Source organism: Colletes latitarsis, chromosome 5 (genome assembly GCF_051014445.1).
Source record: "Colletes latitarsis isolate SP2378_abdomen chromosome 5, iyColLati1, whole genome shotgun sequence".
Lineage (NCBI taxonomy): Eukaryota > Metazoa > Arthropoda > Insecta > Hymenoptera > Colletidae > Colletes > Colletes latitarsis.
The window spans coordinates 33,191,308-33,215,205 of record NC_135138.1 but is presented as its reverse complement, the minus strand read 5'-3'; the positions used below and the strand labels follow the sequence as shown (position 1 = coordinate 33,215,205).

At 37.5% G+C, this 23,898-nt stretch overlaps 1 protein-coding gene across 1 annotated transcript in view; it reads right to left on the bottom strand.

The window, feature by feature from the left end:
• Positions 1–23,898, bottom strand: part of LOC143341682 (uncharacterized) — a 47,125-nt gene that overhangs the window by 6,559 nt on the left and 16,668 nt on the right. Inside the window, exon 2 of the mRNA XM_076764703.1 lies at positions 2,439–2,611. Within this exon, the coding sequence (XP_076620818.1) occupies positions 2,439–2,611 (173 nt within the window). The remainder of the gene's footprint in view (positions 1–2,438; positions 2,612–23,898) is intronic.

The window sequence follows — 23,898 nt, the reverse complement described above, 5'->3', positions numbered from 1 at the left end:
TTCCGTGTCCATTGTAGGGTTTCGAGAGAACGGAAAGGGTAGATATTTCACATATTTATAGTTACAAGTCTGCATCTATTTAATATTAAATAGGGGATGTTCCTTATGATCTTCGTGGAGATCAAATTTCTTGAAATCGTCAACAGAAGAAAAATTTACCAGAAATAATATTCTGATACTAGAAACGAAGTATCATTTATGATCTCCTTCACAAAAATTACTAATGAAACAAATTACAATTCTTATAATTTACAGTAACACAGTATTATTTGTATTCTCCTTCGTAGAAATTAAATTTTTCTATATTTTCAACTGAGTTATAATTTACTCTGTGCGTTAACATATTATACAACGAGTTTAATTGAAAAGGAATGATTTATTGCTCAAATTAAATTTATAACCCTTTGTAATATTTAAGATTTATCGTTTCGCTAACCTTTATCTTACTAACATCTAGCCTTTGAAGTTTATAAATTTCAGGAAGTAAGCAATAAATCCCAAACTTTATCCTTTCACATATCTACTGGAAATAAGCTCTGTGTTGTAACAAATAGATTTAATTTCACGGTGTATTCGCTTCGGTAACACGTTTGCGGCAAAACACACAAGACTCAAACGATCAAGGGTTTAATAATACTGTAAGAAATCGCCGTGTATGAGTTTAAAAAATACAGCCTGTCAACTAAGGACGAGGCGTTGCTGTCTATTTAAGAAATAGACGCCAGTTGTGGAAACGATATTAAAACATGATCGTTCGAAGTTGCATGCAACTGTACACGAGTTTCTCGAAAAACCATTCGCGTGGTTCGTCGATTTATCAGCCCGTAGGGCTTCCTGAAGAATAAATTAAGAATAATATCACTTAATTTTATTTTATTCCGTGAAATATGAGACGTGTGCGGTACGTGTTAAAGAAAAAGGTCTTGCCGTGATAACATTCAAACGTTTTCCCGCGAAATCGATTTCCTGCAAGTGACAAATTACTCCTACGCACGGAATTGTGTGCCTTTGCCTACGCCACGGTCAATAATTCGAAAAGCAACCTCAAAAACGATCGAAGATTTTTAAACGAACGTCGAATATTTATTTTCAAGATTGCAGAATGCGTGGCAAACTGATATAATTCAAATTTCAATTACTGTCCCTTCCATGTGCCCGAGTGAAAGTTTACAAAGTAGAGACGAAGGTTCAAGCAGTGGCTGGTAATTCAAAATTCTTAAGAAAATAATATTTTCTGCTACCATTTACAAATGTGAAATTCAACAATTTATTTTCTATATTTCTCACTCTTGTGCTTTAAAATTCCACGCCGTCTAATCCGTCGGTAGCAGAAAACGCTGGGTTTTCTGCGTTTCATTACAAGCTCTTCCACTCCCTTTCCCAGAAAAGGAACCACAGCGAAGGAACGATGTCCAAATAAAATGCCCTTCATTATTCAAATGGGTACGGTCGATGAGTCGAAGGTACCGGTCTCGAGATAGATCTTCCTCAGTTTATTACTCTCGAACACATTCGAACGGGGCAGTTCGGCTTCTCCTAAGTTAACCGCATTCAAAACGGAGCAGATGGACTAACTACCCCCGGGAGAGTAGCCCAAGAGCCGAAGGCCCGAGACCGAACCACCCCCGACGTCTGTCGGGCATCAACCCTCGAAAAATGACGACGAAGTCGCTATAAATTCCCGCCTATCGGAACGACCGATCTGGGATGTCAGATAAAACTACACGGTACGTGAAATCAGGTAGCAATAAAACTGCATTTTTTGCGCTTGCATCTCTATTCGGGGCGAGATTGTGGAACGAGGACCGATAATTACACGGTGTCGCGACGCGTTGATTGAATACGATTGCACGGTCTACGGGGTTTGTATTTTTTTTTTCTTTCTTGATGACCCATACGAATCAGTGTGTTTTATTTTTTGGAAGAACGTAAAGAAGGCTCTACTATATTAAAAGAAGTTATTAAAGTCTCTGATCTTGAAATATAACGTTAGGTCTTAATATAAGTAAACTTAAGGAATGTATTATTTCTTTGATATTAAATTTGTATTCTTTAACAATCATATTTTCTATACGAAAGAAGGTCTAAAATAAGGGTAAATAAATAAACTACATTTCCTGTAATATTTGTTTGAAAGTCGGTGTGTACACTTATAATTTAAATTACATTAATTATTTTCGTCGAAGAACACCATTGCTGACAATGATCTTGCGCCACTCGTCAGGCAACATTACCAACGAGTTTTACAGTTTCGTATTTTCACAGAGAAAAAAATATAAAGTTTTGCTAAATAAGAATCTTCAGTGTCTCATTTAGCAGTTTAATTTTCTTTTTCGTCATGAGCGTTAACGTTCTGCCTTTGGCTCGACGTCACCAGAGGATTATCTTCATATATTTGCGATTAAAGGTTTATAAAAATGTGAAAATAATGTACTCACGGCGACGCGGCTCTCTTTTAGCTCGAGTCTCACAGCCAGGGAATCTCGCATAAAGACGTCGGGATAATGATTCGTGAGAAATGCCCGTTCCAATTCCTCCAATTGCCAACTATTAAAGTTGGTCCTGCTCCTTCGCCTCTTACTTCCACCTTCGTCGGATTCCCCGTCGCAACCTGCAATAATAAAGACGTTTTAATCTCAAAAAACTTGCGCCGGTTTCGCGAAAGATTCAATTATTTCTTCGAACTTCTTTCCATCGCATACAAATTCAAGTTAATTATTTAAAATTTCAGAAGCAAGTCTCGTTTTTACGAAATCATTTTGGCAGTAATTACTACGATGTTTTTTCTTAATAAGAATATATGGAAAATTTGTTAACGAAACCAAAGAATTTTACATCCAATGGAAAGAAATATCACAGGATTGAAAGAGTAACCTCCTGGACTGTCAATTGTTAAAATCTAAAGTCTGTTTTAACACTTTCTGATAATTTAATAATCTCAAATTTTATTATACTTTTAGGTTAAATATTAAATTTGTATTGTTAGAATACTCTCGTGTATTATTTACCTGTGTTTCGAATGAACGACCTAAGAAAATAAATCGTTGCAACTGAGTAACGATTCGTCGACCTTAGAAAATGTTGGTTATATTGCCATAAACTGATACGTGATTAATGAATTCAGTTTACCAACCCCTTTGAAACTGGATCTGATCATGCATGAAAGCAGAAGTACGCGAAGATCGAAAGCTTATCGCAGCAAAAATTGTTCGATCCACGGTATCATTCACCCCAATCGCCTCATCGTAGATAAGGCTAGGAAACTGAATCCCGGCATATTGAATAAACATGGAATTTCAGTGATTTTACGAGGGCGGTCGTCTACCCTCTTTGGTATCTGAAGCAAGAATCTGCGGATCCACGATTGTTTTGGCAGACTCGTTCACGGAATACACGCAGATAAGTATGCTAATACAGGCCGGCGGAATTGAAAAAAGATCGGCAATTATGATTGACCCTGCAATAGAGGCAGCCGTTGCCCGAATCTTGGCATGAAATAGCACAATATGAAACATTCCCAGTAGTCGAGATTGTGGAAAAAGAACAGATTGTTGACTTCTAAACGAAGATTTAATTTTCTTTTCCAATTGCACTGCTATACAACTTTATATACATTACACGTATAGTGCATACAGTGATGTTCAATATGAATGCAATGGCGAGGAATTTTCTAAAATTATTCTTCTTCGATTTAGAACACGTGTCTATTAATTTTCTTTAAATATACTGTGTGGAGAAATACAGTCCACGATCTTCTGTTAACTCTTTGTCCATTTACTGGTGAAACGATTAAACTTTTCCGGAAGATACGTGACTACGATCCATCGTAGATCGACTGTATGACACTCAAAACATTCACCCTGAGTTGACGGAAGGTATTAACGCATTTCCTGGCAGATCGGGCACCTTGACGCGGTGAATTTTTCCCCGTTCACGATCGCGGCGCGTTATTATCACAGGAAACGACTATCAAATCTGATAGATGATACAGGTAGCATGTTAAATAATTTATGAGGGAACGAGTTAAACAATTTTCACGTCCGGCATGATCGACGACCAACTCAATCTATTTTCCTCGCGAAATAAACGCTTTCGCGGAGGAAGTCAATCTTGTCCCGATAATGCAGTCACCGCATAATGAACCTGACATGATGATAATGATTCGCTTAATTCCGCGGTTGAAGCGTGATACCATCGGACACAATGATCCCCGACTTTCCGTAAAACTATCTCTCTGTTTATCTAATACTAAGAACACACGGCAGTTTATTGATCGATTATCGAAAGAAAATAGCTACTCGGTTCATCGCCGTGGAAGCATAATAAGAGAGAAAATTTATTCTCGCGTGTGCTGTTAGAGATTCCTGCTCCCATGACTAATGAAACTTGTTTCAGGCTCTTTGAACTTTCGTAAATTGTTGGGCGCCCAGCTGAAGGTAATCCATTCCAGTTCTTTCGTATCGTTCAATAGTTTTGTGTTTACGTTTCATGTAAATATTATTCGTAAACATAAATGTCTTCAACGTTATATAAATTTCGTCTATAATACAAAACGAAAATATAAATTCTATTTACACTCATCACATTATCTATGAACTAAACAGAATCTTTTAATGCATTAAATTATATTTTAATTAATTTCGTTATCATATCCGAGCAACAGTTTTCACGAGCCTCTATTTTCTCGCGTTACTTTCACGATCAGCAATAAGTATTGCTTCTTTCTTAATGCTTTAAAACATTAATGTCGAGTCCAAAGACACAGCTTAGTTTCTGTGTCAGATGATTCATAAAATTTCCCTTATCGCCTCTGACGCGATAAATTAGTATGACATGCAATACTGAAACTAATCAGTAGAAGCGATATCTTAGAATAGAATTAATTATCTAAACGTAAGTGAACAGAAGCAGCGAAAACTGGACAAACGATTCGTTTAAAAAGATAAGTCACGCTAACATTTTAGTTTCGAATCACGCTTAAGGCACGTCGTTCGACTTCGAAGGAATTTTCTAATTCGACATCGTTACGACTATCGATGGAATAACGTTTTGTATTGTAAAATGTAAGTACGTTGTAGAGCTTTTAACGAAAATATTTATAATAAGCTTTCAAACTTTCGACTGACAGTGTATACACACAAATTTATTTGTAAGATTTTCCAATTAGAACCTAAACCAAATGTCAAAACATTGACAAGTTACACTTGCATTATTAAAATTGATACCGACCAGAGGTCTATCGAAAAGGTTCACATTTTCTAGTTCGCGAAACCGCATCGAACGCGGTCAAGCTCCGTTTTGTGATCCATAATTACACGCTGACACATGCTGTAATTTGCGAACATTTTGGATAACTTTGCTATAATTCGGTTTATTAGCCCTGGAAGGAAAGGTGTGTCTCAACGAGGCCGTAAATTACTATGAAACGCGAAAGATCGTTGTCTGGCGGAGGATCGGGGTAATTGTAAATGTCGAGGGTTTATTAAGGAAGCGTATACATCGGTCGAGCGTCCTTGATCGAGTGTGTCGTGGTTTTTGCGCCATTTTGTGATTCTCCGTATCAAGAGTCTGAAAAAGACGCTGCGTTACACGGTGATTTGTACTCGTAGATTTATTCACATTGAATCAGCCGGTTCCTGTTCCGAAGCGGGTTTTCTCCCGTTTCGCGCAACCCGAACGAAGACATTTTGAACACTCGACGCGGCCGTGCTTGGGAATTGCTTCTCACGTGCAGGGACAATTAGTTTAAACACCACCTCCGACGTAGTTCTTCGCCCGTTCCGATGGAAAAGATGAATTCGAGCGAACAGCGGCCCTCCTATCGTGATAAATTACCCACGTATTAAAATTATGTTGGCGCCGAGGGTAATTTGTATTCATAATCCGTCACGAGGCAAGCAAAGTCGTCATTACAGAAACCAGCCGGCCGCTTACGAAGTTTCCTGTGACAAACATACGCATTACGGTTCCTACGGATTTTTACGACTGGCAGGATCATCTTCTGTGCCTTATCTTTATCCGTAGTTCCGCGGCTTTTCGTTCCCCGAGAAATTACGCCTTGCCTAATGTTGTTATTGCCGTTTGATCCTAAATTGTCGGTAACGGATAGAACGATTGGAGTGTTAATAGTCGAGGAACACGTAATGGCGTGCAAACCTATCGGTTGCCAGCATGTTTGCATCCCAATCCGCGAGGAAGGAAGCCATTATGATCGAAATAAATTTGAAAAATTTCCTTTCCACGGAAAACACGTCTTTGATATAGATATTAGAACACTTGACACGTTATCAATTTTTTGGATTATTGTAACTTCGTAAAAAGAAGTTCTACGATAGTTTTTTTTAGGTCACTTTAACCCTCAGTTGTTATATCTATTCTGTAGTACATTTAAAATAATAGAAGTTTCATATTTATAATAACGAGGCAATGCAATTAATTTATGGTAATAATAGATATATTAGTTTATAGAGATGTGTAAAATTTGTATTCAGATAAAGATTATAAAAAAAGAATAAAAAAGAAATGTTTATCCGATACACTCGTTGACCAAAAGATTGGCTATAGCCTTTAACGAGCCTTCGAGTCAGTTATTTATAATTTGTTTTCTTCTGGAATAATCAGTCGACTTATCTTTCACTTCTATTTCTAGAACAAGCTTTCCCCTGGAAAATAAACCGGATTAGTTAAATAGTTACATTGGCAGTCGTTATTGTGAACTTACTGCCAAAACCAGTCGACGCGGTATGCAAATTCTAACACTGAAACGAATATCGTAAGAAAACTAGTTTGTGGACCCAATTGAAAATTTAAATAAAAACTCGACTACTAACTATATTGTGCCAGAATCTATATTTTTGTATACTGGATGCAGAAGAAAATAACTTTAATTGGAACCAGGGTTATAAAAATGTTGGCCATTAAAATTCACAGCTATGAAAAAGAATTTTTCAAACGATCTAATGGGATTAGATACAAAATTAGGTATTAAATTCCAGCAATTAAATGCGGCGGAGCTAACATTATATGACCTTTATTTCTATTTGACGGTATCGTAAAAAGTGCTGACCATAAAAATATAGTGGAAGAGATACGTTTCTCGAGTACAGAGAAATATGCCGCCTTATTAAATTTTCTAACATGATAATGACTTTAAATACACCCCACGGTGTGAACGATTGGTTACATCTTCCAACCCTTAAAGATATTTTTATAGTCGTGGACACATATCAGGAAATTTTCAAACTATCTAATTAATGTAAAATGATACTGCAAATTGATCGAATCTGGAAACTAACGTTCCCAAGATGTATATTTAGCTAACAAATCGCGGCAAATACAAATTACTTTCGGCCCAAACACGATTCGGTGCCAGCCGCCATTTAATGCGTCGGGTCATCTGATTTGCACGGCCGTGTCGTGACCCTGCAGGTATTCTCATCGAAGCCTTTTTGTCCAATTAAAATGTACCAATCGACGATAATGTTTGAGAATCGACCGTGTCGTCGTTGACGTGGTCGAGGAGGTAGGAAAGAAATCATCCGACCGCGCATTAATCAGCGTAATTAGACGCTATTTATCCGGCAGTTACCTCCGTCTCTCTCTCCCTCGCTCGTCGTGAGTTGACCAATCGAGACCACGATGGATATCGATCGGTCCGCTCATTATTGATAATCTATACTCCATAATATACAACCGATCCAGCTGTACACGGTGGCAGGTTGAAGGATTATCTTCCCCTCCCCCCTTCCCAATAAAGGCCAGTTTCTGCCTTCCGGAACTTCGAAATTTAGTATTTTTTAAAAGGACGATTTCACGAACATGGTTTCCCATAGCGACGGTTTTGAACATTCAATCGAACGAAAGGGTACACTTTCGACAAATAAGAAAATTGGAACGTATCGTTTGACGAATTACCCTGAGATATACTTCAATTAAGTTTGAATGCCCCTAAACTATGCCAAATTTATGTTTGTCGAACTGTAAGTTTAGTAACTGAATGATATCGATAACGTGGGACGTCAGAGACTAACTTCGATGATGATTATATGAAATGTATTATTTTACGAAACATTTTTAAACAGAAGGCAATTGATGAGGTGAAACGAGGAAGTGAGTAGTATAACTGAACAATAGACTATGAAGGTAAACATAAGGTAAGTCGAATTAACTTTCACTGTGTTCGACTCGAACCACGATCCAGTTGGATATCTTTTGGCTGAAAGTCATATTTAACTTGGCACTATCTCAAAGTAATTCTATTTTACAAATTAAATTCGAACGAGACCCAACACGAATACAGTCCATGTCGAGTCGAATTGCATTTGAATCAATTACAGTTTAGATATCGTTGGTTCTTAGCCTTGCTCTTGCAAATTTCAGTCAACTAAAATTTAACATAAAAAAATGTAATATACAATAAAGTATAAAAAAATTCTATATTATAAAATTTAATCCTGAATTTAATTAAGTGGAGTGTTCTAAATGTCCGACTTAAATAGAAGATTTAAATTATTTCCGATATTAACGAAGGTAAAAGGAAATAATTAAGAGGGCTTTAAATGGTTTCGAGGCGTGCATTTGATGACTGTAAAAGAAAGACTCATCAAGGTCGTCTTAAAGGTTAATTCGTTGTCTTTTTTGCGTTATTATCTGTATTTTATAATACGATGTTGCAGCCAGCATTAAGACGAAATGACAGTAAGCGATGATTGCTTTAACGCCGATATTACTTGGATTTCATCTAGTCACTATCGGTTTTTTTTTATTTTCGAATGAGTTATTTTATAGAAAGGATGTAAAAAAATAAGCACGGATGATATATACTACACCACCTTCTGACAGCAAACATTGAACCATAAAGTACGGGATATAAGTACAGGTATATAGCAAACCGACGATCGCTAACGAGTGTTTGTGGATCTGTATATTGTACGGACGTCGCATCGGATTGAAAAGATTATGGCAGGAGTTAAGGCCACGTGTCATTTCTTGGTTTTCATTTACACACCAGGTACAGTGAATTTTCCCAACCACAGATCGATGAATGGATGAATAAGAGCGGTTTACTTTTGAACGTTATGCTATAGGAATAACGATATTTTAATTTTAATTAATTAAAGTACATTGAAAATATGTTCCCAAGCCTGAAAAACATATTTTTCGTTGCTAAATATTGGAGTATAGCAAAACAGTGATTAATGGCTGGCATATATTGATTAGTAGAGTATAATAAATCACATATTTTACGAAACTTAACAGAGCGTGATTGATGAGTTACAAAATATAATAAATAACTACTATTATCCACGTGCGAAACGCAAATCGGCAAACTGTAAATCGACCGTTCATCACACGTGTTATTCATTTAATTTAAAAGTAATACACGTAAATATTTACATTATAAAATTATACAGAATATGTGCATATGTTTTATACGACCTTTGACATCTTCGATTTAGTATTTTTCTTTGGGAGATATAAAAAAAACATTTTGAATTTTGACCAGTTATGATATTTTTTGAAAATAAGAAATATGTGTTATGTTACTGAATTTAACATTTCTCCAAAAGTTTTATGAATTATTTATACGCTTTTTAGCAAATTCCAAACGATCTTCTTGCATTAATTTTGCTACTCTCAGACTACCCAACCATAAAATTCTGATTCTTTTATTCTCACACGAATTTAAGTTTCCTGAATAGAAAGTTGCAATTTTGGCTTTAATTGAGTCGAGATAATTAAACGATTTTTCAATGCCTCCTCTGCGTATAATATAATCCTGTCGTACTGTAGTATTTCGCGATCGTCTTGATCATGGCAGACTTTCTATACTTCCAATTATCTCTAATCGATTCACTATACTCTTAACATCTGCTGCAGAAATGTTAAATTCCAATGGAATTTTTTTCAACAAATCCAATTACCTCCCTACAGGTGTACGTTCACAAATTTCTGGCATTATAAAAAATTATCATTCCGTTTACAGGAATATAAACAAACGAATTTATACAAAATAAATGTCATAGGGTAAAGAAATAAATAAAATAAAATTCAAATGGATTATCCTAATTAAGATGCAAACTTTACTAAGAAAGAATGGAAATAAATTATTTGTTAAGACCTTTGAATACTTCTTCGATACAAGATCCCACAAATAATCATTCGGTGATGATATTCTCAAAAATGAAGTGTGACGAACAGATTTCATTTTACTCTTCCATCATAGAGCATTAGTTTGTTATCCAGGTAATGGCGAATTCTATTTTTACAATCTGTTTTCTTTAGAAGGTAGGTTAAACGATCATTGAACTTTCAGACGAAATGCTGGGCACGTGATGGCATTCAATAATAACCTATGTCTCGCAGACATACGAACGCCCGAGAATGAATCGTAATTAAACCGAAATTACACTGTGTACCCACCCCAAACATAAAACAATTTTGCGTATTTATGCACCGTGTCTTATCGTGTTCCCCGGATCTCGCAGCTGGCGATTTTAATGCATCGAAAATTTGTGTGATTATGAGCTTATAGGAATCCGTGACGCCAAATTCATAAACATAATTTTCTTGAAGGGTGCTCGAAGAAACGAGATTACGTACAAATTTCAGTATTTCTCAGATAGTAATCCGTATTCTATTTTATCTCAACAGATTGATAAATGACGCGTGAAACAAGGTATATGTTAATAAATTATTACTGATTAATTATATACTTTAATTAATTTGCGTTTCCTCCATTTTTAATATACAATAGTTACAGGGACTGCGAGTGTCGAGTATTGTCACATCGAATTCGAAAGAAATAATAATGCATTCAGAAATGAGGGTACGAGAAAATTATACTGATTATCTCATTCAAACAGAAACATTAATCGTAATAAGGGTAGCATTTATGCGTCTATGTGTGCGGGCTGTCATTTAAAAGCATCGACGTAACATTAATTTTGCAGTTATAAAGCGGAAATTGCTTCTGCAATTGTTAAAAGAGTCGTGCCTTTGAATTTCGTTCTCGCCTTTTATTATCTTTTCACGCGTGTCCGTCAATTACACGGTGTTTCGAGACTCGAAATTATTTATTTGAACGTGGCTTCGCGCGTTTCACACGAATTCTCCAAGAGTGACGTTTCTCAGTTTGTCAAGCTGACATTCCCCTCGAAACGTTGATGTACTTAAAATTATTAAAATAATTATCGTATCGGTTATTCGAGTGTCTGTTTCTCCGTGATACTTTTCCGTTAAATATAGAATCTAAAAAGAGAGCAAAAAAAAAATATGGTACTTTTGGTGAGTTCGTTTTCCTTCAGTTTTGCATTATGATATTATTACATCTATAACATGAATTTTGGAATTCCATTTATATAAATATAATATTAGTAAATTTTTGGTGTTTATCAGTGACGTCGTTAGAGGTCATTCGCAGAACGCGAAAACGAGCGATTTCCTTTTAGATCGAAGACGATTAGGTCGTTCGTTTCGCGAACAACGTCATGCGGGCTCGTCCGCAGTAAATCTTCGCGAAACTGACCGGGAGCGTTACGCGTGGTCTCGAAAACGAGCCCACGTTCAGCATGATCCTCGAGGCCAAGCAGTAGCGCATTACCCTTTTATGGAGTCCAACACAAAATGGAATTTAGGGGGCTTTAATTCAAATCTTTAATTTTATTTCAATAAAACGACAATCAAATTACGTAATGCGAGAAACGAGACATGTTTAGTACTTTAGTTGGACTCTGAATACCTTTTAGCTTGAAAAACTGTCAAGCAGCTCGTTATAAACAATTCCGTTCATTATATTGTTTGTCATTTTCAATGTTTTTGAGCACATTTGGAAAAGTTTGTATTAGTTATAGTTGTATTGTTTCGTAGATTAAAGAAGGTGAATTAAAATTTTCTTTTCTTTAAGTAGTATGAGACCATGATTGATAAATTGTAAAAACGATTGTTTCAATTAATTTTCAAAGGGTACAGAACAGTTTATTTTTCCTTGTTCTGTTCGATTAATAGAACGATTATCTTACATGCATACAAATAGCAGCAATGAATTTTTAAAGCATTGATTGTGGGGGTACCCTTTAATCAGGGACTTCGAACAATTGCTTTCTTCGCTTATATTATAGTATAATGTCTTACTGGAGCACAGGCGGCTGCACGAACGACAGAAAATTAAGATTTTATATTACGAGTAAAAGTGCAGCGTGCGAGCCACCACGGTCTATCTTTTAATGAAAGAAGGCGATCGGCTGTCTGTTGCTGGCGACGTAACGTGCAATTAAACAGTAATTAATCGGAGGCCGAATACACGCGCGTGGAATATTTTCACGTGGCGTGTTTTACGACGCAGTCGCGCCTTGACACCTCCATAATGACATTAAACTTAATAGCCCGGCTCCCATTTTCAAACACCGTACAATGTACGGGTTCTAATGAGAGCTTCAATCGTCCCGGCAAACGTGCCGATTCTTAATTGAGCATTTTAATCGAACCTCAATTTTAAACTCCTTCAGAAATACTTCTTATTCCTTAGGATAGTTTCTGTCGTTTATTTTCGTTTCGAATGGATATAGAAGTGGATGCTGATCGCTAGAGACGGTGTTAATGGGAAAATTATACAAGGCATCTAAAGACTATAGTTATAAAAAATGAGAGTTTTAATGAACGTACGGTTAATCATAGGGTCTATATATATTGTATAAATCAGCATTTGTGGGACTTTGGCGAAAAACCTTATGACGTTCATAAGAATATTTTGTGGACAATCAATTTTTACTCTTAACACTCAACCTACCAAGTTAATGATTTATATTTTTTTGCAAAAAACCGGACAAAATTTGGTGTGAAATTCTGGTTAGCTTCCGATGTAAATAGGAAATATATAGCAAAGATAAAAGGAGAGGATCTTCAATGTCCACTGTCTTACAACGGTCTAAAACGCGTATTAAAAATAGTTAAACTTTAGACGCGTGCAGTTTCGAAACTATTAGTGTTTTATTAATAATTGAACCACTGTTGGCAGCGGTGAAGCTTCCCCTTTAAAGTCGTTTTTGGTTTTTGACGATCCGACTTTCCGTTTTCGAGATATCGTAATTTATGTAAAAGGTAATTTTTTTAATCCGACTACGATCTCGCTCGGCACCTTAGAAAAGCCTATTAACGCGTATTAAAAAACATAAAACTTTAGATGCGTGTAGTTCTGAAACTATTAGCAATTTATTAATAATTGAACCACTGTTGGCAGCGGTGAAGCTTCCCCTTTAAAGTGGTTTTTGGTTTTTGACGATCCGACTTTCCGTTTTCGAGATATCGTAATTTATGTAAAAGGGTATTTTTCTTAATTTGACTATGTCTGTCTCCGTCTGACGCGTCGCGTCGTACCTCCTTGTCGCACGTGAGACGTGACCGAGTGACCTAGACTCGGCCGTAGTATTTCCAAGAATTTACTACGCACTGCTTACTATTCACGCGCGCGGGGGATGAATGAACTCGCGCGAGCGCATCAAAAACGTAAACAAACTCTTCAAACCCTTATATCTCCGAAACTAGCCACCTCATCGACTTGAAACTAAAATCGCTATATCTCCGGAACTAATAAAGCTATCGACTCGTACAAACGCTCATTTTAAAGGGCATTTCATCCCCTATCTAATGATCATATCTCCTACTATAATTTATGCTGTCTTCCATGTTTATTTTGAAGTTTTCTTTGGCTCTATGCACCCAAAGAAATTTCAACAGTTCCTTTTGATTATACATTCTTATAAATTCTTTATTTAAATGAAAATAAATTAAAATTTGTATATAGGATGTTTGCATAAATACTAGCCAGCATTCTTTCGTAAATAATTTTTTTCTACGGAACTAACAATGGTATCGACTTGAAACGAAATTTGTTTTCAAGGGCGTTTTATTTCCAATCCGATGAAAACTATTTTACGAGGTTGAAATATTAAGTATGCACGTTTAGAGTAAAAGTAAAATATTTTACCAACGTGGCGAATACAGAAGTTAAATCAAATAAATCGATTCGACGAAAATTCGCGGCCAGCTTCGGACAACGTCCCACAAGGTGGACGGTTGCACGTGCTTTAACAGCATTTACGACGGATGTAATTTAGAAGTGAATTCGAGTTTCGTAATCACCAGGTTGGCAAGCACCGCCGGTCCGGTTGGCTGCAGGACGCAACCCTCCATTTAGAGGGTAGTCTCTTGTTAAGTGAGAGTCAACGGCGTCATTAACGTTAGAAACGACATTCTGGCACCCCCGAGACTGGCACTTTCTACCCAGAAAGGGATGCAACACGAATTTCCACGGTGACCGTGCACGAACTTCTTTCTCGTGTCCGCGGCCAGTTCGGTCGAAACTCTACGAACGCTTGATTTATAATGATAAATTACAGGTTCGTGAACATTCCACCGTGTTATTTCGAACTTTTTAACGATGGTGAGTATTCAACAGTGACATCTGTGTTGCGAGTTTCTCGGAACTTCCAACATTTTTCGATACCAGGTCATTCTTATATTAAAGTGACTTTGAACAAAATTTCTAACAGGTAGCCTTTCTTACAATGACGTTATATGTTTGAGAAATAAAAATAGAGGGAATATAAATTTGTATAGATCGTACAAGAAAAGATAATTTACATTATGGATATTTTTTAAGAGTTATCTATTAATATCTGTAAGACCTACTAAAGTCTTCTACAATGTACAATTTCTTAACTCCAACAACTCTCAATTAAAATGTTCCATAATTATCTAAAAAATATTATCTAGAGCTGATTTTATTCATCTGATAACCTACAATAACCTCGACGTTTCGGCTCGTATTTTTTTCTTCAGAAGTGTAAATGAGATGAAACTCAGAATATGTCTAGTAAGTATAATGAATCATACTAATCAGATACAAATTAAGTCAATCCATAAAGAGAGAAAACATAGTACGATGATAAGTGCATTTGTTTTATAAATAACCTCATCAAAAATGTAAATCTCACGTTGCTAATAAAACGTGGTTATCTTTCCAAGAAAATGTGTAATGCTCGATTGTATAATATCAGATGAATGAAACAAGCTCAGGATAATCTAATTAAACCTTTTTTTGATACACTATCTGTTGATACATATCAAAGCTATAAAAGAATATTCTTGTTTCTGGAAACTGAATTAACTTATGCATGGAAATGGTCTCAGTAAAATTCAAGTTTCATGCACCACCAATAAAATTTCTAAATCACACCAATAATCTTAAAATGAAATTTCTAATAATTTCATTCTTCGAACGGCTATCTAAACGACCTACTTGATTTAAATTTATAAACTGCTTATTGTGCCCTATCGTTAAAAAATGTTTATTTTTAACATTCTAAACGTTTCATCGCGTTTCTAATTAAGCTATTACTTTCTTCGTTTTCTCGTTTCAAACTAGTGCGCTTTCAAGATAATATAGCCAAGACAATCGGTACATAAGGAACGTCCACCTATAAACTGCAAAGTGGATAAACAGACAGTAAGAAGCAAAATCGATCCGAACGGAGAATCAATTTAAACTGTTAAAAAATATCACGACGGCTAGAAGCTAAACAGCTTCCCCCGGTGCAACGTTTACGAGGAACATCTTAATTACAAGCCACTCCGCGCAACTCGTTGGGACCTCGTTCGCCTAGCGGCAGACAATTAATTCCCTACAACGGTCATCTTACACGCTCGTATATACAAACGGGTCGCAATATCTCGATTCTACCGAAACATTAATATAAACGTAATTACCGCGGTGTTTAACGAACAGAAGGATCCGCGTCCATTAGATCATTTCTCCACCTTCCCGTTGGGCTCGATCACCGGAACCGTTCTAGTTTCCGAGAGGACCACCGAGAGGGTACCACCGAGAAAAGAGGCTTAATAAAGTAATTTAACCAGGCGCATGAGTATGATAAAGTGCATCGTGCACGGAAGAAACGAGAACAAGTTTCAGCCAACCAGAGAGACTGAGACTGGAATGTTAGATTTGGAGGAACGGACGATTAGACGAGAAAATATTTAAATGGATGGTAGATTTTAATTGCCAAAATTTCTACAGCCTCTAATATCTGGAATCGTATCAAAGATATATTATTTGTTTGAAAGGGACGAATATTATGGTGGGTACCAAAATTTTTCTCGCATTTTCTCAAGCTTACAATGATATTATTAAAGTATCTATTATAGACGTGACTTTAATAAATCTGAGCACTTCATAGGCGATTTCGAAACAGTCAGAAGTCGAAGTGATTAAAACCGCACATTATTCCCCGGGACACGCTAATAATAGAAATTCAGAGCGCGAAGGACAGAAATAGGGAACGATATCTAAAGGGTTGATAGAGACGGCGAGAAAGAGCGGAATAAGCAAAACGAGAGCGAGAGAGATAGGAGAACGAACAAGATTATTAAGTTGTAAGGCGTTAACTGGCATAAGGCGTCGGTAGGTGGATACGTTGCTTGCGTGCCAGACTGACTGCATTTGCATCTAGACGCCATCAATCCTCCTGACGCCCGGTTACACAGCCCCTCTCCTAGCCCCTCCAACCCTCCGAGCAACCCTTCCAAGCCTTCCCTTCGCCCTTTTCTCTGCTCGAGCCTCCGCGCCTTTGGCCAGACGATCTTGAATTAAATATCGAGAGTAATAAGAAAGCCGGTCCAACCTACCGTGACCAGTGTGCGTCAAGAGTTCTTGTAATTCGAACGATGCTACGAGATTACGTACGTAACAGTATCTCTTGGTGTTAGAGGACTTGGAGCCCTTAATAAACAATATCTCATTTCTTAAAGGTGAAATGAATATTTTTATAGTAACGAGCTAGTTGGGAATCGAGTCCACGTAACGTATATTGCGCTAATTGAATTATAGGGAGGCCTGCATGGCCGTTTAAGAGAAACAGTCGCCAGAGGGAAATTTATTGCCCCGAAATACGTGAATTCCAATTTTACCGTGGAGATCAGTGTGATTTAAAGCAACCGGGCCCCGATGAAAATCTTATCGGTGATCGAACGACGACTAATCCGGATGTGAGGTATACCGCGACACGCAGCACCTTGTAAGACGTCGGCAAAATTTCGCGTATTAAAAGGACTTAATTAATGAAACGGCACATTCGACACTCCGTGCGAAAGACAAAACTATGCTCCATCGACAGGTGCGAGTCGATCGTACGAACCGTCGGTCGGCCCACTTTAATTTTTGCCCTAATGGCTACCTTGGATCGAGCGTTGAATACCAACAAACACGGTTTTCGTTATTTTAATTCCAACCTGCAGCACCATTTACTGACAGAAATTAATTTGAGAGCCTGAAATATTTGTTAATTCGTTGAGCTTCGAGTAACGATCTCCCAAATGTTTTTAGGATCAGACAAATTTTATGCGAGAACGTACTTTTGTTCTGACGCAGATTGTATCTGTCGAAATAGTTTTCTGTGTTGCGAGTAGAGGAAATAATAATAGCTTATGCAAATCCACGGGTACATTTAAAGTGTATCAATCTTCGAATCTCTACGAAACTTTTAATAATATTCTGCAACCTGTTGCGTGTAATTAGAGCCAAATAGAACATCGACACTTTAAAAGTTTCATGACAGAAGAAGATAGTAGCGGCTTGAAAAAGAGAAATAATGATCCAAAGTATCCTGTCACCGTCTCTCACTTAAAAAAGGGGAATCGAGGACCGAACACGCGAAGGTACGTATTAATTCTTAAACTTCTGTCGCGTGTTGACCACTGTGAACAGTCGCGACAACGACGCACCGAGCAATTTTCCGCGATTTTCGTAGCAGGCGTGTTCCATCGACCAAAAATGGGAGGGGGAAAAAATTAAGAGACAAAAAAAAGGAGCAAATTAAGAAAAGGCACGAAAGGAAGAACGAGAGGGAAGAGAAGGAGGAGAAACAAGAAAAATAAATGCCGGCAGCGGTGCAGCAGCTCGTCGAACGAGGTACGAAGCCACGTAAAGGGTCTTCGCATAATATGGGTAGCCCCGGTATCGGCGGCCTGCTGGTCGATAAGGAGGTTTTCAGATACGATCTACAACCAGGCCGGTTAATTATATATTAATACCTTCGCGTGCAATCCTTGGCTGCGTATAGCCGGCATTAAGAAACCAGAGACCCCTCAGGGGGTGGCTGCGCCGCGTAATGCATGAGAAGAGGAAGCCACTCTTCCAAGACGCTGGCGAGAAAAAGCTAAATAGCTATACAAGGGGACTGTCGAAGGCTCTTATGGAGATGCTTTTCTTACCACCAGTTCAAGAAAGCTATTGTTATCTAGAAAATTATGCTACCCGACGAACCTAACGATCGCTTTCCAATAGAACCGGACTCGAGCTGACAATTTCAAGTTGCATTAACCACTGGTCTGTCGAAAGGAAGCTGAATGACTAAATGAAAGCTAATGTTATTTATAAAAGTATGATAATGGAATCAAGTTCATTTTGAGTCAACGCATATTTGTAGAAAAAAATATAAAAATGCTGTCCTTATGTGTTAAAATATGTTTGAAATGGAATCGAGTCCGATACGAGATAACAATTTTGAATCGAATTATTCATTCTCGATTTTTTACGTGATTCTGAAAGTTTCGAGTCGATCCATTCGCATTATTTTTTGAACGGATCGGGAAAAGCTATAGTTGCGTATAAAATTATACTTTCGGACGAAACTCAGAATTAGTCCACGATGGGATCGAGTTCAACGCGAGCTGGTGATTTTAAAACGAGTTAAATCACTAGAATCAGGAAGTAGTTAGATAAGGGGACTGTCGGGGAGTCTTAGAGCGAGGTTTTTTGTTTAACGGATCGATGAGAACTCGTTATGTATGAAATTATGCTCGCCGATGAAACCGAGGATTGCAGTGGGATCAAGTTTGACGCGGACTTTGAAACGAATTGTAATTTGAAGCTATTTGCATCGAGAAGAAGGCATCTAGATAAGAAAGCTAACGAAGCGTTTCGCAACTATACTTCTGTCTTCGATGGATCGAGGAAACCTATTGTTATCTACGAAATTATGCTCTCCGATGAAACGATTTGCGAGGGATATCAAGTTCGAAGAAATTGTCGATGTTATGGGCTGATTGTCAGCTAAGTGTTGATTATCCTGCTTAGCTCGTGGCATGTTACGAGTATTCTTATTTATACCCAACCAAGGTAACATAACTTTCTTCTAAGACTCATTTCTGTTTTGCGTATTACAGGAATTGATACTAAAAATATCTGTTCATTCTTTGAGAAGCATATTTTTATTTTACTAAATTAATAAGGTAAAAACTTTCTGTGAAAATTAAATGTTTAGATGAACAGTGGATTAGAGACCAAAATCATGTTGATCGTGTTTAAGTCCACGAAAATTAAAAGAACGCGTCAAGATGTATCACGATAGAGCGTAGGCTAGTTACCCTGAATACACAAAGTGATGATTTAAAATTTATAATGGGCACGTTCGATAAATTCTTCAGGCGAGTCCGTCCGAGATTTCGCGATAGATCGACGTGCTCGTGTGATCATTTTAATCATAGGGTTGTGTAATTTAATGAAAATAGAATTATCGCGTTTAATTCTTGCCCGCGTTGATGTCCGGACGTCCATTCCGCCACGAATAATTGTTATATTTTTCTACAGAACGAGTATCTCGAGTACGATTAGGCCGTGCGATAATTCCTCGAATGTCGAAGCGCGCGAATTAAGGATGCGCCAATTAAATGCACGATGCAATTAGAATTTAATTGTTTAAGCATGTTACCGACTAACCGATGACACGTATCTTTTAAGAAGCTGACAAGTATCACGCGATCTTGTAAGTTGAAATGAGTAACGAAATAAAAACAACAAAAGTCAATTACGAATGAAGGTGTTTATGAAATACGTGGAAAGGCAAACGTATCTGTAATTTCTTCATTATCGTTTGTCCCTTCTGTGCAGTAAAACTTTATTCAATAATATTGAACATAAATTATTTCACGACATCTTTTCTTATTTGATATCGTACTACGTTTTATGATATTAAAAAGTGTAGACACTGTTTTCTTCTACGAATATGAATTGAAATGGACAATTTCAATGTATTGAATGCACCCTAACACGTAGAATTCGCTTTAGTGATTACGGATACAAAAGCAATGAAAAAAGTTTATATAAATATGTGGCTTATTTGACCTTGTTCTTGATTATAGCTATGTTTGTATTCCGATTTATTTTAATCACAAACTGAGCTAATATAATTCTACTAAACTGCATACAATGTTCGATGACTTCTTGTTTTCCTTAACAGGAGATTAACAGGTCAATCTTGTGTCAATTTTTCAGCGATCAATTTCATGAATTATTGGAACATGTTCCATTAGATATTCCACATCGCAAGTGATTTATGCGACGCACCGTCCAATTTCAACCAACAGTTCTCAGACTAACTAAAAATGTCTATTGCAAAACCTTCTTTATTCTTAAATTCAAATTCCTCAAAACACGACCTAACGAGGCAAACTTTTGAACACTTAATCTTTACGAACATGTTTACTCAAAGAGAATTATTCGTGAACTCAGCGAATGCAACATATTACTGTATAAATTGAAAAAATTATCAAGCATTCCACGATTTCTTGGTTGCAACAACGCTTACGCGATTAAACTACCGTAACGCGAAGCCTTGAACTAAAATAAAGTGTAGGTCTACTGTGACAAAACCCGTTAGGGTATTTTAATATCGAACCTGCACTACAATTTACACCTAGTACCGTTTCGAAAGCAATTTCCACAACGGTATTCGTTGCTCGCGAGACGCGAGAAAATCGCTACGACGATCGAGCCGGTAATTCGTTTTCGTCGATCGTTTTCGCGGCGCGCCGGAAGCTTCCGGGCCCCCGGACACTCGAAGATCACTCGGCCAAGCTGGCGTTTCCCGTATCGGGGCGGTGATCTACGATCGCAGCCGTGCAATTTAATTGGCGTGGAACCGTTACAGTTTGTCGGCAAAGCGTCGCGAATCGACCAAAAATATTTTAATTAACCGACGCCGTAACCGTTCCCGAAATTTCAACGAGCCGGACGCTCTCGGTTATTGATTTATTGCGAACCGGCGATCTACGTCGGCTTTTTTCACCCGGAACGACGGCAGCCGTGGCTCGTCGATCTCCTGGTTCCTCAATTTTTGTAAATTATGGCCCACCGACGCTGTTCGGGGCATCAACGCGTAATTACGTGCGTACCGATAAGCGATTCGTGTGCTGGGCCCCCGTCCCGTGGAATAAATCGTCCGTTTAATTGAAACTACTCGTCGCAATTTCTAAGAGTATGGAAATTTACGGTGGGATTGTTGCGCAATAATTGTCCGACAATTATGGGGGCCATAATCGATACACGACCGCGGCTCGTTCGTATCGATGTTGCGTAAATTGAGGAAGTCACGTCGGGGGCATTGTTTTGCTCGCTGAAAACGAGGCTAACGCAGCTGAAAAATTATATAGTCACGACGGAGGGCGCTTTTAATCGAGGACCTCGGTATCCTTCTTCCCTTAGACTGGTACCTCTTGATTTCTCGGCGAACCTTCGTTGCGAAACGCGCGTAATTTATACGTAGAAAGTCGGGACACTGGGATTCGTCCGTGGATAAACTTTATATCGAGGCACAGAGTAACTCTTAAACTGTTAAAAAGTAACTTTAAGAAAGGAACACTGGTTGTCGAATTAGAAACGACTTGATAAATATAGAGCTAACGATATACAATTTTTTTGCAATTTATTTTACAATGTGGTTGCAGAGAGAGAGAGAGTGATCTCCCCTTTATAATGACCCCTTAAAATTTACTTACGATTTTTTTCCGCCGTTTTATCGCAGCTTGAATGAAAAGTGTGCCGCCGGCATTCGCATGAACCAAGGTACACCACGTGGAGGTTGCACGGTCGGACTTGTACCTCGTGTGTATTGTGTGGATGTCCTGTGTTCATTCCGTGAATGTTTAGTGTGTATTACTTTCCTGTTGTATTGTTGCATCAAAATGAATTAATGAAATGGAAGATTTCCAGAGGGTCGTCTCGACCCCTAAATATAATAATTCGTATCTAACTTTATTTCTTATATTTTTGCATGTTTAGTGCATTCTGTATTTTTTTGAGAATTAAAATTTCCCATAAATGCATGAAAATCCGCAGTCTAGTGATCAAGAGTCAAACTGTTATGTAATGTCCTAACATCTCATCCACACAGTTGCATTTAATTCTGGCGATTGCACTGTGTAAACATTTGGGTACCTTTCGAGTGCCAGGGACATGCTTTTCATTCAAGAAAAAAATCGTACATCGAAAAATCGAAAGTTGAATTTCGTCGAGAACTCTTTTTCTGCCGGTCTAGATCGATACGGAAAGTTCGATAATCCCTAACGAGGAAGCCACGAAATTACATCCCGATGAATTCTTAATAAGGGACGGATAGAGTAACGTTATGTTTCGCATAATGATAGTGACGGCCATGTAAACAAATTAAACCGCAGCGCCGTCCGCTCGAGATCACGATAAGTGGCTCGATGCGCATGTTAACTTTATCAGGATCGAGATCTCGATCTTTCGCTAATATTGAAATCGTACCCCACCGCGGCACCGGGGGCGCACTTCGTTCTCCTTAGCACTCTGTATTCTGTGTCCGCCAATTTTTCTTCTTTTCCCTCTTTCGAACGAGAACGAGAAGTCCATAGCGAATCGAGCGATTTGTTTCGTGCAGATTTATCACACGGAACTGCGACGATTCCGCGTTCACGTGTTCGCTGCGTAATCAGATCTGTTTCATACACGATGATAATTACAAGCTGGTAATGCCAACGAAAACGAGAGAGAAAAAGTCTGATAATGGGAGACGCGTTTGCGGGTATCAATCAGGGAGAACGCTGTTTTCGAGCCGCGTCGAGTTAATTGCGGAGCGTTTTAATTAGCAATGTGATTGTTACAATCAAAGAAGCGCGGTTTGAATACTCGTTTGCTTCGTCGAGCAATTGTTTATGTAACTTTTATCTGCATACTCGCTTGAGTAATGTTACAGATACGTAAAATGTGACTTGTGGATAACAAACAGCTGATGGTTATTCTGTTTCGTTATTTAATATATGCCAAATATGGATGAAATGTACCTAATAATATCCATAAATTGTAATAAATAGTTGATGTACAGTTTTATGAAAAACATTGAGAAGAGAAAGCGTTGAATTATGGTATCGAATAAAATTTCGAATATGACACTTTTGACAGAAAGGTAAGAGACTTTCATTGTTAAGAATTATTAATTACGAGAAGCTGGTCAGAATTTTCCTTAATTAAGACACTGACTTTTTAAATTTCGGTAATCGTTTTCGTGAAAGCAAATGTGAAAGTAGAGTAAAAGAAGAGAGAGTCAACATAGAACACTTTATATATTGGGTTAACCAACAAGGTCGTGCCATATTTTAGTGTTGAAAGTCTATCTTTTCAAAAGAGTAAATAAACTTTAATCAATTGTATATTTGCTTTCACAGTTCACAACCTCTTCTCAACATTTATTCAACTTTCATATACATTATTTTGACAAAAGCAAAATAAATGGAAATCAAACAGACTAATCATTTTTGTCAAGTACTGTCATTAACTTAATGTAAATAGCCTCAACGATGATGTGTGAAACAAAAGGGATACCAGCTTATCGAACAACCCTATAGATCGTACTAATCAGTTTTAACTAAATTTCGAACAACATTATCGATGAAAAGAGAACGAAAAGATTATTAAGAAATTTAAGAGCTACTTTGATAAATTTTAACAAGTACCCGCTTTCTAGATTATCTTGGAGAAGTAAATATTCCAACAATAATTGTAGAGTGTAATTTCGTCGAAATGGAAATAGGAACAATAAAGAT